Source organism: Chiloscyllium punctatum, chromosome 1 (genome assembly GCF_047496795.1).
Source record: "Chiloscyllium punctatum isolate Juve2018m chromosome 1, sChiPun1.3, whole genome shotgun sequence".
Taxonomy (NCBI): domain Eukaryota; kingdom Metazoa; phylum Chordata; class Chondrichthyes; order Orectolobiformes; family Hemiscylliidae; genus Chiloscyllium; species Chiloscyllium punctatum.
In genome coordinates, this window is record NC_092739.1 from 67,989,340 (window position 1) to 68,007,184 (window position 17,845).

At 43.8% G+C, this 17,845-nt stretch overlaps 1 protein-coding gene across 1 annotated transcript in view; it reads left to right on the top strand.

Moving 5' to 3' along the window:
- Nucleotides 1-5,686: 5,686 nt before the first annotated feature.
- The window catches only part of chrna9a (cholinergic receptor, nicotinic, alpha 9a), a 34,111-nt gene continuing 21,952 nt past the window's right edge, over nucleotides 5,687-17,845 (top strand). Inside the window, exons 1-3 of the mRNA XM_072567854.1 lie at nucleotides 5,687-5,983; nucleotides 6,078-6,186; nucleotides 10,667-10,812. Coding sequence (XP_072423955.1) covers nucleotides 6,120-6,186; nucleotides 10,667-10,812 — 213 coding nt within the window. The 5' untranslated portion in view covers nucleotides 5,687-5,983; nucleotides 6,078-6,119. The remainder of the gene's footprint in view (nucleotides 5,984-6,077; nucleotides 6,187-10,666; nucleotides 10,813-17,845) is intronic.

Here is a 17,845-nt window from a genome sequence, read left to right on the forward strand (position 1 = left end):
CCCCCTCCAACACCGCCCCCCGCCCGCCCCCAAACCCCCTCCAACACCGCCCCCCGCCCGCCCCCAAACCCCCTCCAACACCGCCCCCCGCCCGCCCCCAAACCCCCTCCAACACCGCCCCCCGCCCGCCCGCAAACCCCGTCCAACACCGCCCCCCGCCCGCCCGCAAACCCCGTCCAACACCGCCCCCCGCCCGCCCCCAAACCCCGTCCAACACCGCCCCCCGCCCGCCCCCAAACCCCGTCCAACACCGCCCCCCGCCCGCCCCCAAATTCCATCCAACACCACTCCCCTGTCCGCCCCCAAATCCCATCCAACACCGCCCTCCCCAACCACGTCCAACACCGCCTCCGCCCTCCCGAACCCATTCCAACACTGCCCCGTCCTCCCCCAACCCTGTCCAACACCGTCCCCGCCCTCCCCAACCCCGTCCAACACCGCCCCCCGCCCGCCCCCAAATCCTGTCCAACACCACCACCCCCAAATCCCGTCCAACACCGCCCTCCCCGCCTGCCCCCAAATCCCGTCCAACACCACCCTCGCCCGCCCCCAAACCCCGTCCAACCCCTCCCGCCCCCAAACCCCGTCCAACACCGCCCCCTGCCCGACCCCAAATCCCATCCAACACCGCCCCCCCAAATCCCGTCCAACACCGCCCCCCCCGCCCGCCCCCAAATCCCGTCCAACACCGCCCCCCCGCCTGCCCCCAAATCCCATCCAACACCGCCCTCCCCAACCCCGTGCTACACCGCCTCCCGCCCTCCCCAAACCCTGTCCAACACCGCCCTCCCCCAACCCTGTCCAACACCGTCCCCGCCCTCCTCAACCCTGTCCAACACCGCCCCTGCTCTCTCCAACCCCGTCCAACACCGCCCCCAAACCCCGTCCAACACTGTCCCCCCCGCCCCCAAACCGCATCCAACACCGCCCTCCCACCCGCCTCCCAACCTCATCCAACACGGACCCTGCCCGCCCCCAACCCTGTCCAACACTGCCCCCCATCCCCAAACCCCGTCCAACACCGCCCCCCCCACCCGCCCCCAAACCCAGTCCAAGACTGCCCACCCACCCGCCCCCAAGCCCGTCCCCCCAACCTCGCTCAACACCGTCCCCCGCTCGCCCCCCAAGCCCGTCCAAAACTGCCCCCCACCTGCCCTTCAACACCATCCTAACCCCACTTTTCCCATGGGCCCCATTATTTCTAGAAAGTGATTTTCTATTAAGCAAGGGTTTGCTGGATGCAACTATGGCATTATAGTGGAACTACCTGTACTTATAAAATTTACCCTTAAATGTCAGGATATCAGATACTTCAAATATTTAAGGAACAGATCCGCAGTGTGATGAAACACTCTTCACTTGACAGAGCTGAATACAGCTCTAGCAATACTCCAAGTTAGACACCATCCAAGACAAAGCAACCTGCTTGATTGGCACTATATGAGAAATACTCACTCTCTCCAGCACCAATGCTCAGTAGCAGCAACAATGTGTACAATCTATGGATGCACTGCAGAAATTCACGAAGGCTCTCTCGTCAGCACATTCCAAACCCATGACTATGAATATGTAGAGGAAAGGCAGCTGATTCATGCAAACACCAGCACCTGCAAGCTTTCCTCTAAACCACTCATCATCCTGACATGATTGGTTGGAATGGCAGTTGGACACACTTAGGAGCATACAGAGGGCGGAAAGCATCAGGAGTTTTAGAGACATGGTCACGTCGAAGGTTCAGGAAAATAGATGGGTGAGCGCTAGAAGAAGCAGACAGTGCAGAAGTCCCCTGTGGCTATCCCACTCTCTAACAAGCATACCTTTTTGGATACAGTTGGAGGGAGTAGCTTATCAGGTGGTGACGACAGCAGCAGCCAGAATGGTGGCATCACAGCTGGCTCAGTGTACAGCAGGGTGAGTCCAACTGTGGTAGAGCAATAGTAAAAGGGATTCTTTAGTTAGGGGCATAGATGGGCATTTTCGCAGCTGCAAAAGAGATGGAATGTTGCCTCCCCGGTGACAGGGTCAAGGATGTCTCTGAGTGGGCACAGAACATTTTCAAAACAGGGTGGGCGAGCAGCCAGAGGTTGTGGTACACATTGGTACTAAGAACATGACAGGAAGAGTGATGACATTCTGCAAAAGGGGTCTGGATGTCAGTTGAAAAGTAAATTGAAAAGCAGGACCTCTTGGATTGTAATTTTAGGATTACTCTCTGTGCCATGTGCCAGTGAGACTAGAAATAGGAAAATTGTACAATTAAACATGTGCCTAAAGAGCTGGTTTAAGAGCATGGGCTTCAAATATGTGGATCATTGGGATGTTGTCCAGGCCAGATAGGACCTGTATAAGAAGGATGAGTTGCACCTAAACTGAAGGGACACCAACATCCTGCCAGGGAGATTTACTACTGTCATTCAGGAGGGTTTAAACTAGTGTGGTGGGAGTGCGGGATCCTGAGCAGTGGTCAGCAAGTAAAATTATGAAGGAGGGGTGACAGACTAAGGCCAATAAAGCTCAGAGGAAGAAGAGACAGAGAAAGGGTACTGAACACTGTAGGACTGGCAGTCCAATGTGTATTTGTTTTAATGCAAGGTATATGACAGGGAAGAGAGTAAGATTTGAAGCAATATGTAAACAATCTAACCAAGAAACTACTAGACATGATATTGGGAAATGAGCCTGGCCAAGTGATCAAAGTTTCAGTATTGCAGGAATAGTGACCATAATTCCATACTTTTTAAGTTACTTATGGATAAGGATAAGAGTAGTCTTCAGGTAACGGTAAATTGGGGAAAAGCCAACATCAATAAACATTAAGAAGGGACTGGAGTCTGTCAACATAAAAAAAGGTTGTGTTGGTGTTTTAAAAAGCATTAAGGTAGACATGTCCTCAGGATCTGATAGGATCTATCCCAGAATGCTGAGGGAGACAAGTGAGGAAGTTGCTGGGGACTTTTACGAAATCTCTGACTGGAGATTTGTTATCAGTGGTGCTCCGCAAGGACCAGTGCTGAAACCCTTGCTGTTTGCAAAATATATAAATGATTTGGAGGAGAACACAGATGACAGTTGGAATATAAAAGCAGAGATGTACTACTAAGACTTTATAAAGCTCTGGTTAGGCCCCATTTGGAGTACTGTGTCCAGTTTTGGTCCCCACACCTCAGGAAGGACATACTGGCACTGGAACGTGTCCAGCGGAGATTCACACGGATGATCCCTGGAATGACAGGTCTAGCATATGAGGAACGGCTGAGGATACTGGGATTGTATTCGTTGGAGTTTAGAAGATTAAGGGGAGATCTAATAGAGACGTACAAAATAATACATGGCTTTGAAAAGGTGGATGCTAGAAAATTGTTTCTGTTCGGCGAGGAGACTAGGACCCGTGGACACAGCCTTAGAATTAGAGGGGGTCATTTCAGAACGGAAATGCGGAGACATTTCTTCAGCCAGAGAGTGGTGGGCCTGTGGAATTCATTGCCACGGAGTGCAGTGGAAACCGGGACGCTAAATGTCTTCAAGGCCGAGATTGATAGGTTCTTGTTGTCTAGAGGAATTAAGGGCTACGGGGAGAGTGCTGGCAAGTGGAGCTGAAATGCGCATCAGCCATGATTGAATGGCGGAGTGGACTAGATGGGCCGAATGGCCTTACTTCCACTCCTATGTCTTATGGTCTTATGGTCTTATGACCTGATTGTAAATTTCCTTATGACCCAAAGATTAGGGGATTTGCAGATAGAGAGAAGGATCATAAGAGGAATCAGCAGGGCATAGAAAAGCTGGAGACTTGAGTGGAGAAATGGTACTTAATCTGTACAAATGTGAGGGGATGCATTTTGGAAGGTCCAGTACAGGAGGGAAGTATACAGTAAATGGCAGGACCATAGAAACATTAACATACAGAGGGATCTAGGTGTACAGATCCACAGTTCTCTGAAAGTGGCAACACAAGTAGATAAAGTAGTCAAGGAGGTGTATGGCATGATTGCCTTCATTGACCAGGGTACATAGAATATAAAAATTGGCAAGTCATGTTGCACTTTAGTTTGGACCCATTTGGAATATTGTGTACAGTTCTGATCACCACACTACTAGAAGGACGGGGAGGCTCTGGGGGAGGTCCAGAAAAGGTTCATTAGGTTGCTGTCTGGTTTAGAGGGTATTAGCTATGAGAAGAGATTGGACAAACTTAGTTTGTTTTCACTTGAACTTCTGAGGCTGAGGGAGTGAACTGATAGAAGTTTACAAAATTATGGCAGGCTTGGATAAAATGGGTAGTTGGAGGCTTTTTCCCAGGGTATAGATGCCAATTACTAAGGGACATAGGTTTAAGGTAAAAAGGGAAAGGTTTAAAGGAGATGTGAGAAGTGTTTATTTTTAAGCACACAAGGTGGCAATTGTCTGAAATGCACAGCCAGAGGAAGTGATAGAATCAGATACAACCAGCAACATTTAAGATGCATCTTAGCAGGTGTATGAATAGGTAGGGAATAGATACCATCTGTGGAGAGGCAAAAGGCTTAAGTTTAGAAAGGCATAATTTGTCAGTGCAGTTTTGGTGGGTGAAAGTGCCTGTTCCTGTGCTGTATCATTCTTTGTTTTTCTTTGGAAACATTGCTTCACTGTCACTGGGCCAAAACTTCAGAATTGCTTCCTTGACCACATTGAGTGCACCCCTACACCAATTGGACAGCAGTAGTTCAAGGAGGCAACTGACCACCACCTTCTATACAGCAACTAGGACAAATAAATGCTAGGTAAAAACAATGACTGCAGATGCTGGAAACCAGAGTTTAGATTAGAGTGGTGCTGGAAAAGCACAGCAGTTCAGGCAGCATACGAGGAGCAGTAAAATCGACGTTTCGGGCAAACCCACCCAGCCAGGCCCACATCCCATAATGAATAAAATGATGTCCTAGTAAGTGCTACATTCTCAAGATGATCTAGAAATATGTCTCCTAAATTTGAGCCGCTGTCTGATTCCACCCTTCCTTCAGTGTTGGTGAGATTTCACAGACTCTATTCAGCACCTGGCCTAAGAAACCTGGTCGACATTGGAATTACACAGGGAGTGTGGAATGCATGACACACAAAGAATAGAACAGTATCTGTTTTAATGCTGCAAAAGGTGGATAGCTGGATCTAGTGACAGTACTATTTCTGGGCACCACAAAAAATGAAACTTGTAATTGCCCTTGACCCCATCAATCACGCTTGGAGCTCTCAATGTTGTAAGTGGCCAGAGCTGGCCTTACTTCGACCTCCACCAATTAACTGCATTGCTAAAAAAGTCAAACGGGGGGGGGGGGGGAGGTGTTGTTGTAGTTTCGCGCTGGTAATGTCCACTGTAGCTCACAAAGAGACTATTTTTAAAGATAAACTGTTTTCTTACTTGCACGTTATTTGATTCTGCCCAGTAATTAGACGTTGTTGTGAATCCTTCCATAAAAATGCATTTCCAATTCAATGGCGTCAATGAAAGCCTTGTCAGTTTGACACAAGAGTGCCCATGATCCTAACAAGCTGCAGGCTAGCGAGCTCTTTTCGAACTGTCTGCACCACGATGCATAATTCATTGGCTCTGCTCACTCAGTAATATAATTCTTTGCATCCCTGGCCACCCTTCTCTCTCTCTCTCTCACCCGCCCCTAAATCATTAACCTTGGCCAGTTACATTTCGCTCTCGAGTTTCAAGGCTATTGCGCCGAAATAAATGCCTGCCGTTAGCGGATTACAATTAAAATAACCTATTGCGAGTAGCACCCACCTAAAGGATTATTTTCACTATCCGCAAAGACTGGTCTCAGGAGAATTTTCGAGAAGTATTTCTGAAGAGTTTGCTACCTGCAGCATGCACTGAGCACGCTGCAGCCACCTGGTGCTCGGCACGCGGCCACTCACCTGGGCACGCGCAGCTCCCACTCGGAGCAAGGTGGACCAACCTGGCGAGTTATAGACGCTGCTCTTTCCAACATATACGGTAACATCACAGCACGTTTGGTGGATATGTCTGTGAAAGTTCGTATGCGTTCTTTTATCGCTATCAAAAGTAACGGTCAATTTTATTTTTATAGAAGCACGTCCCCTTACTGGATTTGAGGGGGGGAGGTCGCAGAATGAAACTGTACATCTGCCTCCTATCGTACGAACTGATGTTCCTCTGGACTGCAATTTTCATTCTGGGTAAGGCCTGTTATTATTCTGGCTCTTAGTTCTATCAGCACGTTTGCAATGAGTTTCAGAAATACCGAATTGTTGGAAACCCAAGATTTATCTAGTTACAATCTAGCCACCTGGAAGAGAACTATGCAGTCTAATTGTACCTTCCAATTCTTTGTTTATAACTTTGCGGGTTACGATACTTCAAATGCATGCTGCTTTTAATGTGCTGAACGTTTCTACATCAATCTCCACCCTAGATATTAATTCTTAGTATCTCACCATGTTCTCAGATTAAAATTTTGCTTCTACATTATCCAAAAATGTTTTCATCAGTTAATTAAATCTATCTTTCCTAATTAGTTCACTCTTTCTGTTAAAGGAAATATGCTCTTTGTGTTCACTCTGTGTAAGCCACTCCTGCATCCCAGTTAAATCTTTTGTCAAACTCTTCTGTTTCAGACAATCCACCTATTACTCAGATGTAAAATTCTCCATTTTTGGCAACAACGTCAAATCTCATCTGTATGCTGTTTTGTGTGATCACATTCTTGCTATGATGTGGTAATCAGATTTAGCATTTTATTCTGTTCTAGCATGATCTTCCTGCATTTATAACCTAGGCCAGTGCCAGTGCAGAAAAGTATCTAATATGCCTTTTTACCCACTGTATCTGGACCATTAAATGTCTTAGAGACCTAGGTTTGAATCCCACCATGGCAATTGGTGGAATTTAAAACAAATTTTAAAATTTGGTATTAAAAGTCATGTAACATTGGTTCACTAATGTCCTTTAGGGAAGGTAAACTGCCATCCTTAACTGGTCTGGCCAACACATGATTCCAGACACACAGCAATGTGATCACTTTTAAATGCCCCCTGAAATGGCCTAGCAAGCCACTCACATATGCTTACTACTAAAATGGCCTCAAAAGAATGGAACCGGACAGATCACCCAGCACCAACAAAGGCACTAGAAATGACAATGACACACTTGCCCTGTCCACACTGTAAAGCCCGTCTTGCTAACATCTGGGGACTAGCGCCAAAATTGAGAGAGCTTTCTCAGACTAGTCAAGCAACAGCCTGATGTAGTTATACTCTCAGAATTTAATCTTACATGAAATATACCAGATAACACCAGCACCATCCATAAGTCCTGGATGTAGGTTTGCTCACTGAGCTGGAAGGTTCATTTCCAGATGTTTCATCACCCTACTAGGTAACATCTTCAGTGGGTCTCAGGCAAAGCATTGCTGATAATTCCTGCTTACTATCTCTGTATGGGTTGGTGATATCATTTCCAGTAGTGATGTCATTTCCTGTGGTGAAGTCACTTCCTGTTCTTTTTCTCAGAGTGGTAGGTGGGGTCTAACTGGATGTGTTTGTTGATAGAGTTTTGGTTGCAATGCTATGCTTCTAGGAAATGACATCATCACAGGAAATGATATCACCACCCCAAAGAAACCCAAACATAGCAGGAATTATCAGCAGTGCTTCGCCTGAGGCCCACTGAAGATGTTACCTAGTAGGATGATGAAACATTTGGAAATGAACCTTCCAGCTCAGTGAGCAAACCTACATCCAGAACCTCAACCTGAGCTACAAATCTTCTCAACACTCACGAAGACCTATGGGCACAATATACGAAAAATGGCCGCAAATGGGAAACAAATGCCATCCAACAGTGCCACCCGCGAACAGCTGTACTTCCTGCACGAATGCCTAAGAAAACAGGTACAACCTAACTGTCTTGAATACAAACCTCCCCTTATCACCCTACTAACCAAAAGAATAGCAGAGCAAAACGGCTGCAGAAAGCTTAGAGAAATGATTAATGATGCCCACAACAGAGTCTGTAAATATAACCGGGAAATTTTGCACCAAAAATCTTTACTCAGTCATGCAATCAACCATGAACGGACAGACACAGTACAACAAGCCATAGATATTAGACAGCGGCAAACACACAGAAAATGAAAAAACTACACAAACTTACACAAAGTAATAACACAGAAGCATGGATAAAAAGCTTATCTGACCGACCTTAACAGACACTGAAAAAGCCATTTTAGTAAGAGGATTAAATTATATCTGCCAGGATGCGGACAAGAAAGAGTTCTTAGCAGCATTAGAAACAACACTAAAAGACAACCAACTCACAGAAGAAACCCAGCAAACCACCAGACAGGTAGTCGCACCAACATTAAGCAGAAAAATGAAAGGAAACACACAAGAAAGGAAAGCACTGGAAAGACTAAAAAAAACCATTGTTATCCTACCTGCAGACAAAGGATGCTTGACAGCCATTCTAAATTGAAGAGACTACATTGAAAAAGCAAATGCACTACTTACAGATACCAACAAGTGGTGACAGACCTGACCCCACAACTAGAGAACCGAATCACAGGCCGATTCAAGAAACTTCAGAAATCTGCAGAAATAAATAAGACTGACTTCCAAAAAATGAAACTAAGTAGATCCAAAACACCACGCTTCTATGGATTACCCAAAATACACAAACCTGGAGCCCCCCTCAGACCCATAGTCTTGCTACCTGGAACACCAACTTACAGGTTGGCCAAGGAACTACACCAAAGACTAAAACACTGAGTAGAAGACTCATGCCATGCCATCCACTCCACCCGAGAATTCCTGAAGACCATCAAAGACACTAAGATAGAAGAGGATGAAGTAATGGTCTCCTGTGATATAACAGCCCTGTTTACATCAATCAACATTAACCTGGCCAAGGATACACTGACTACACTATTAGAAGACCCAAAGACACACACACACCAAACACCACTAGCTTCATCAACAAGTATCATCAAGTTAGTGGACCTATGCCTTACCACACACTTCACCTTCAACAACACAACCTAAAGATAAACCAACGGAACACCCACGGGATCTCTGATATCAGGGTTCTTAGCAGAGGCAATAATGCAGAGACTTGAATAAACAGCTCTGCCAACCATCCAACCCAAACTTTGGGTCCACTATGTGGATGACACCTTTGTCATCACTAAATAAAACCAATTAAAGGAAACCTTCAAGACCATTAATAATACCCTTACTGGCATAAAAGTCAATAAAGAGGAGGAAAACTACAACAAACTGCCATTCCTTGATTTTACAGTCGAGCAAACAGCCAATGGGGAACTTCAAACCAGCATCTACAGGAAAACAACACATACAGACCAAATATTGAACTACAGAAGCAATCAGATTCAGGGATATTGGACCGGTTCTGGAGGAGATGGGCCTAGTACAAGCTGGGCCTGTTGCACCTGGGCAGGACTGGAGCTCATGTCTTGAGACAATATTTGCTCATGCAGTTGGGAGGTTTAAACTAAAACGGCAAGGGGATGGGAACCTAGACAGGCAGACAGAAGAAAGGGAAACAAAGGAAAAAAAAAATGACAAAATGGGAAATAAGAAGAAAAGTGATAGCCTGAGAATTCAAAAAAGAGAATCAAACAGGGTCACAGTGCAAAATAATGTGAACAGGACTAAGAATGTTAAAAAGGCATGTGTTAAGGCCTTAACTTTATTTAAAAAGAGTGGAACTTGAGAAAAAGTGATATAAGAGACTCTCATTTCACAGAAGTTGTAATTATACAAGACTGCACTTTGTGCACAAGCAATTATTTTGGTAGGTTAAAATGCTCACAAAACTATAAGCAATAAAAATAGTATAAATTACTCAACCCATCAGTTGCTTTTTCTTGCTCTTCATCCTCTTTTGAAACGTTATCCAGATTGCTTCAATGTGATGCTGACTGTGGGACACTCTTCCTAGCCATTTGACTCCATCTTCTCCAAATGTTCTCAACATCACATGCCAGTTTTCACCCGATTTGATTCAATCCATTTGACATCAAGAAACGGCTGAAGGCATTGGATACTCAAAAGGCTATAGGCCTGGACAACACATGAGGATATGCAGTTACAGAGGATATGCAGCTTTAGTGGGGGTAGGGTAGGCTGGGTGAAACTGCAGTGGTTCCAGTGTGATATCATGCACCTTCGTTGTGCAATATTTGAGATAGCAAGTGAGAAAATGCTGGCATTTACTCTTGCAGGGCAGTCCTCCAGGTGGTGGATACCTCACTGATCTGGTGACAGCTTCAGACTAGAAGATGTGGGTCTTAATCCACCTACCCTGCATTACAGCATATCCAGGGTTCTTGTTTTTTTTAAAAAAATCAGCATTTTAACCTATCAACACAACTGTTTGTGCACAAAATGTAGTCTTGTATAATTACAATCTCTTGTATCACTTTTTCTCAAGTCCCACTCTTTTTTTTTAAATAAAGTTAAGATTTTATATGGACCCTGAATTTTTTTTGCAATTCCTAGGGAGATTGTTGCTCTATTTTGTATTAATTTCAAAGTAAGTTAAATGGAAATAAACTTATAGTGGTTGTACCAAAATTAATCATAATTTTCACCACATTGTACTACATTTATGTTCAAATAAGAATTTGCTTTTTGTTAGGCTCTGAGTCAGCAGATGGAAGATATGCTCAAATGCTGTTTAAGAGTTTATTTGAAGATTATACTGATGCTCTCAGGCCTGTGGAAGATACAGATCTAGCCCTGAACGTCACTCTGAAAATCACCCTTTCTCAAATTAAAGATATGGTAAGATTTGCTTGATACAGCCTTTTCCTCACCAATTCTCTCCTTTCGTCCTTTTTTTCCTCCTTTATGATGTTAGCAACATGTTTTTGTCCATTTCTATGAGGTCATTCATGCTTTAGTTATTTTCTATTTAACCTGTTCAGTAAATGTTATTACAAACTTGCAGCAGATGAGTCTTGAACCCAGGCCTTCTGGACCAGAGGTATGCACTCTACCAGTGCACCACAAGAGAGCCTCACCCATGCTCTATTATCTTGTCCAAATGATCACTCTTCACTTGTGAACCTTAATGGTGACTATTAATAAGCTGTTCAAGTGCACACAGCCAATTCTGCCTTCCTCATCTGTTCATTATGCACACTATTTAATTTGTTAATTTGTGAACTTTCATGAGTAGATCTGGATAGGAATTAGAAACAAAAATTTTGAGTCTCTAACCAAGCAGTGTTGAGGCGGTTTGGTTTTACTGTTATTGCTGTCCTAGCTGAGAATAGCTAACACAGGCCAGAGATTCAATCTGGTGTTGTATTGCTAAGCTGCTCATTGGACAAATTCATTGAGCTATCGGGGAAGTTCATTCAAATATTTGACTGTGCATCATTTATCTTGAGAGAATTGCAATACATTGCTATTTGATCTTATTTATATTCTAACCTGATAGTTTTCAAAGGTTAAAAATTAAGTCATAGTAATGTTGAATGTTTAAGATGTAACTTTGAAATCTTCAAGGCTGTTTACACAATACCATTAGAACCTGAATTGGGCCATTAGCCCTTTGAGCCATTCTTCCATTAGTAGAGTCATAGAGCTCCACAGTACAGAAAAAAGGCCCTTTGACCCATTGAGTCTGTGCGGGTCAAAAATATTATAGGATTCTGGGTTACTCACGATGGAGGATGGGGAAAAATTGTGGCGATGAGTGTTGCTCCTTTTTCTTTTGAGGTATTTTAGGTGTTGAAGCTAATTTCCTCAAATTACAGGAGTAGTAATTACTGTTCTATTAGCCGTTACATTGTTTTGGAGCTTTGGGGATAAAAAGATCAAAACAACGGCACTTTAAAAAGGTGAAAGAGAGAGAAAGGCAGGGACCACCTGGCTAGTGAATCAAACAAGAAAGAAAACAACAGTGAATCTGCACAGCTACTGATTTTGCTGTTTGAGTTCAAGTAGCTCTTGACATTAGCTTGTGTCTAAGAAAAATTAACAAACAGGGAAATTCATAGCTGATCTTGGAGGAACCTGTATGGGAGAGCTCACAGCACAGCAGCAGCTAAATGCATGTTTTTTTTAAAGTATAACCCCTCTGTTCTTTTTCTTTGTAAATCTGCAATGGTAAGTAAAGTGGATTCTTTTTTGATTATATAATTTATTGACATCAGTCTCTTGTTTAAATTTTAAAAATATAAAACATAGGTACTAAATTAGCCTGAAGCAGTGATTTTTAGATCAGTAAAACTGTGCTATTTTCTGGATCTGCAGATTGTTAAGGTGCAAAGATGGACTTTAGTAGTGATGTGCTGTTCCTGTCAGACATGGGAGATTAGAGAGAGTTTCCATATTACTGATGACTATGTCTGCAGTTAGTGTCTTGGTTGCAAATCCTATCAGATTGCATGGATTGATTGGAGTGGCAGTTAGAGGCAATGAGGAGCTTACAGGAGTTAGGAGGTCTGATGGATGGCAATATTGGAAGAGAAAAAATGCAGATGCAGTAAGTTAGATGGGTGAACTTCAGGAAGGGTAGGAAAGGGAGGCAGGTGGTGCAGAAGCCTCCTGCGGCTATCCCCATCTCAAGCAATTAGGCTGTTTTGGAAAATGTAGGGGGTTATAGCTTCTCATGGGGATGTAGCACAGATAGCCAGGTTTCTGGTACTGAGACTGACTAATGTAACAAGGGGTAGAGTCATAGAGATATACAGCACGGAAACAGACCCTTCTGTCCAACTCATCCGTGCCGACCAGATATCCCAACCCAATCTATTCCCACCTGCCAGCACCTGGGCCCATGTCCATCTGAACCCTTCCTATTCATATACCCATCCAGATGCCTTTTAAATGTCGCAATTGTACTAGCCTCCACCACTTCCTCTGGCAGCTCATTCCATACATGTACCATCCTCTGCATGGAAAAGTTGCTCTTTAGGTCTCTTTTATATCTTTTTCCCTCTCACCCTGAACCTATGCCCTCTAGTTCTGGACTCCCCTCCCCAGGGAAAAGACTTTATCTACTTATCCTATCCATGCCCCTCATGATTTTATAAACCTTTAATTATAAAAACCTCAGCCTCTGATGCTCCAGGGAATCCAGCATTCCCTATACATACCAGCCTTTCCTTTCACCCTAACAGGAATATACTTTCTCTGGACTCTCGTTATCTCATTTCTGAAGGCTTCCCATTTTCCAGCCGTCCCTTTACCTGCAAACATCTGCCCCCAATCAGCTTTTGAAAGTTCTTGCCCAATGCTGTCAAAATTGGCCTTTCTCCAATTTAGAACTTCAACTTTTAGATCTGGTCTATCCTTTTGCATCACTATTTTAAATCTAATAGAATTATGGTTGCTGGCCCCAAAGTGCTCTCCCACTGACACCTCAGTCACTTGCTCAGCCTTATTTCCCAAGAGAAGGTCAAGTTTTGCATCTTCTCTAGTAGGTACATCCACATCCTGAATCAGAAAATTGTCTTGTACACACTTAACTAATTCCTCTCCATCTAAACCCTTATCAGTATGGCAGTACCAGTCTATGTTTGGAAAGTTAAAATCCCCTACCATAACCACCCTATTATTCTTACAGATAATTGAGATCTCCTTACAAATGTATTCCTCAATTTCCCTCTGACTACTAGGGGGTCTATAATACAATCGCAATAAGATGGTCATCCCTTTCTTATTTTTCAGTTCCATCCAAATAACCTTCCTGGATGTATTTCCGGGAATATCCTCCCTCAGTACAGCTGTACTGCTATCCCTTATCTAAAACACCACTCCCCCTCCTCTCTTGCTTCCCGTTCTGTACTTCCTGTAGCATTTGTATCCTGGAACATTAAGCTGCCAGTCCTGTCCAGCCCTGAGCCATGTTTCTGTAATTGCTATGATATCCCAGTCCCATGTTCCTAACCATGCCCTGCCCTGTTAGGCCATTTGCATTAAAATAAATACAGTTTAATTTATCAGTCCAACCTTGTTCTCTGCTTTGTCCCTGCCTGCTCTGACTGTTTGACTCACCTTTGTTCTCAACTACACCGGTCTCAGAATGATCTCTTTCCTCATTATCTCCCTGGCTCTCTCTTCCACCCCCCCACCTTACTAGTTTAAATCCTCCCGAGCAGCTGTAGCAAATCTCCCTGCCAGAATACTTGTTGCCTTCTAATTTATGTGCAAACCGTCCTTCTTGTTCAGGTCACTTCTACCCCAAAAGAGCTTTCAATGGTCCAAAAATGTGAATCCTTCTTCCATAAACCAGCTACTCAGCCATGCATTCATCTGCTCTATCCTCTTATTCCTGCCCTCACTATGTCAGGTTCCAAGCGATCGATTGTGATAGGGCACTGTCTCATTAGAGGCACAGACAGATGTTTCTGGAGCCGACAGCAAGAATTCAGAATGGTGTGTTGCCTGCCTGGTGCCAGGATCAAGGATATCTCTGAGAGAGTGCAGAATATTCTCAAAAAGGAGAGGGACCAGCAGTAGGTCTTTGTACACAATAGAACAAATGACATAGGAATGGAAAAGGATGATATTCTGAAGGGAGAATATAGGAAGTTAGACAGGAATTTAAAAAGGAGGTCCTCAGGTAGTAATATCTGGACTACACCCAGTGCTATGAGCTAATGAGGGTCGGAATAGGAAAATTGAGCAGATGAATGCGTAACTGAGGAGCTGGTTCAGGGTTGAAGGATTCAGATCTTTGGATCCTTGGAATCTCTTCTGGGATAGAAATGACTTGTGTAAGAAGGATGGACTGCACCTGAATTGGAAGGGGACAAATATACTGGCAGGGAAATTTACTAAAGCTGCTCAGGACAATTTAAATGAGTAAGGTGGGGTGGTGGGACCCAGCGACACAGTGTGGAAAGAGATCAGTCTGGGACTGGTACAGTTGGGAAAAGGGGCAAATCAAACAGTCAGGGCAGACAGGAACAAAGCAGCGAACAAGGTAGCACTGATAAAGTAAACACACTAATTTCAATGCAAGAGGCCTAACAGTGAAGGCAGCTGAACTTAAAGGCTTGGTTAGGAACGTGAGACAATAACAAAGATGTGGCTCAGGGTTAGACAGGACTGGCAGCTAAACATTCCAAGATACAAATGCTATAGGAAAGATAGAAAGGATGGCAAGCGAGGAGGGGAGTGGTATTTTTGATCAGGGATAACATTAAGGCTGTAATTAGGGGGGATATTCCTGCAAATACATCCATTATTCGGGTGGGACTGAGAAATAAGAAAGGGATGATCACCTTACTGGGATTGTATTGTACACTCCCAATAGTCAGAGGGAAATTGAGAAACACATTTGTAAGGAGATCTTCGTTATCTGTAAGAATAATCAGTTGGTTATGGTAGGGGATTTTAACTTTTCAAATATAGACTGGGATTGCCAAGGTTCAGATGGAGAGGAATTTGTGTGTACAAGGAAATTTTCTGATTCAGTCTGTGGATATACCCAGTAGAGAAGGTGCAAAACCTGACCTCCTCCCAGAAACCATAATTCTAATAGTTTTTAAATAGTGATGGAAAAGGAGAGATCTGATTTAAAAGTTGCAGTTCTAAATTGGAGGAAGACCAATTTTGACAGTGTTAGGCAAGAACTTTCAAAAGTTGATTGGGAGCAGATGTTCGCAGGAAAAGGGACAGCTGGAAAATGGGAAGCCTTCAGAAATGAGATAACGAGAGTCCAGAGACAGTATGTTCCTGTTAGGGTGAAAGAAAAGGTTGGAAGGTATAGGGAATGCTGGATGACTAGAGAAGTTGAGGTTTTGGTCAAGGAAAAAGAAGGAAGCATATGTTAAGTATCAACAGCAGAGATCGAGTGAATCCTTAGAGTATAAAGGCAGGTGGAGTATACTTAAGATGGAAATCAAGAGGGCAAAAAGGGGACGTGAGATAGCTTTGGCAAATAGGGTTAAGGAGAATCCAAAGGGGTTTTTATAAAAGCATTAAGGACAAAAGGGTAACTAGGGAGAGAATAGGGCCCCTCAAAGATCAGCAAGGCAGCCAAAGCTTGGAGACTCAGGAGATTGGGGAGATACTAATCAAATATTTTGCATCAGTGTTTACTGTGGAGAAGAACTTGGAAGATATAGAATGTGGAGAAATAGATGGTAAATCTTGAAAAATGTCCATAATACAGAAAAGGAGGTGCTGGATGTCTTAAAACGGTGGATAAATCCCCAGGACCTGATCAGATTTACCCAAGAAGCTAGGGAAGTGATTGCTGGGCCCTTTGCTGAGATAAGTATATCATTGGTAGTCACAGGTGAGGTGGCAGAAGACTGACGTGGTGCCACTATTTAAGAAAGGTGATAAGGAAAAGCCAGGGAACTATAGACCAGTGAGCCTGACATCGTTGCTGGACAAGTTGTTGGAAGGAGTTCTGAGGGACAGGATTAACATGTATTTGGAAAGGCAAGGACTGCCTAGGGAAAGTCAACATGGCTTTGTGCATGGGAAATCATGTCTCACAAACTTGAGGTTTTCTTTAAAGAAGTAACAAAGAAAATTGAGGGCAGAGTGGTGGACGTGACCTACATGGACTTTAATAAGGCATTTGACAAGGTTCCTCATGGTAGACTGGTTGGCAAGTTGAGATCCAGTAGAGTACAAGGAGAACTAGCCATTTGGATACAGAACTGGCTCGAAGGTAGAAGATAGTGGATGGTGGTGGAGGGTTGCTTTTCAGACTGGAGGCCTATAACCAGTGGAGTGCCACAAGGATCGCTGCTGGATCCACTGCTTTTTGTCATTGAATATAAATGATTTGATGTGAACATAGGAGAAATAGTTAGTAGGTTTGCAGATGTAGTGGACAGCGAAGAAGGTTACCTCAGATTACAACGGGATCTTGATCGGGTGGGCCAATGGTCCAAGGACTGGCAGATGGAATTTAATTTAGATAAATGTGAGGTGTTGCATTTTGGAAAAGCAAATCTTAGCAGGACTTATACACGAAATGGTAATGGTCCTGGGGAGTGTTACTGTAAAAAGACACCTTGGAGTGAAGGTTCATAGTGCCTTGAAAGTGGTGTCGCAGGTAGACAGGATAGTGAAGATGTTCAGTATGCTTTTCTTTTTTTGTTTTGGAGCATTGAGTGCAAGAGTTAGGAGGTCAGTTTGCAGCTGTACAGGACATTGGCTAGGCTATATTTGGAATATTGTGTGCAATTCTGGTATCCCTCCTATAGGAAACTTGATAGAGTTCAGAAAAGATTTACAAGGATGTTGGCAGGGTTGGGCCTGTTTTCTCTAGAGCATCAGCTGAGGGGTAATTTTCTAAATGTTTATAAAATCAAGAGTAAATAGACAGGTCTTTACCCTGGGTTGAGGGAGTCCAGAGTTCTGCATAGGTTTAAAGTGAGAGAGGAAAGATTTAAAAAGGATCTAAGGGGCAAATTATTCATGCACAGGGTGGTACACATATGGAATGAGCTGCCAGAGGAAGTGGAGGAGGCTGGTACAATTACAACATTTAAAAGGCATCTGGGTGGGTATATGAATAGGAAGGGTTTAGTGGGATATGAGCCAAGTGCAGATAAATGGGACTAGATTAAGTTAGGATAGCTGATTGACATGGACAACTTGGACTAAAGGGTCTGTTTGCGTGCTATACATCTCTATGACTCTCTATAACCCACCTAACTCTCTTTCAATGTCACTTTCCAGCACTTGTCCCATATCCTTGTATGCTTTAGTGTCACAGGTGTACATATAAATATAGGCGTACATGTAATGTTATGAATGTTTCTGCCTCCACCATCTATACTGACAATGAGTTCCAGATTCCCACCACACTCTAGGGTGGGAAATAAAAATTCCA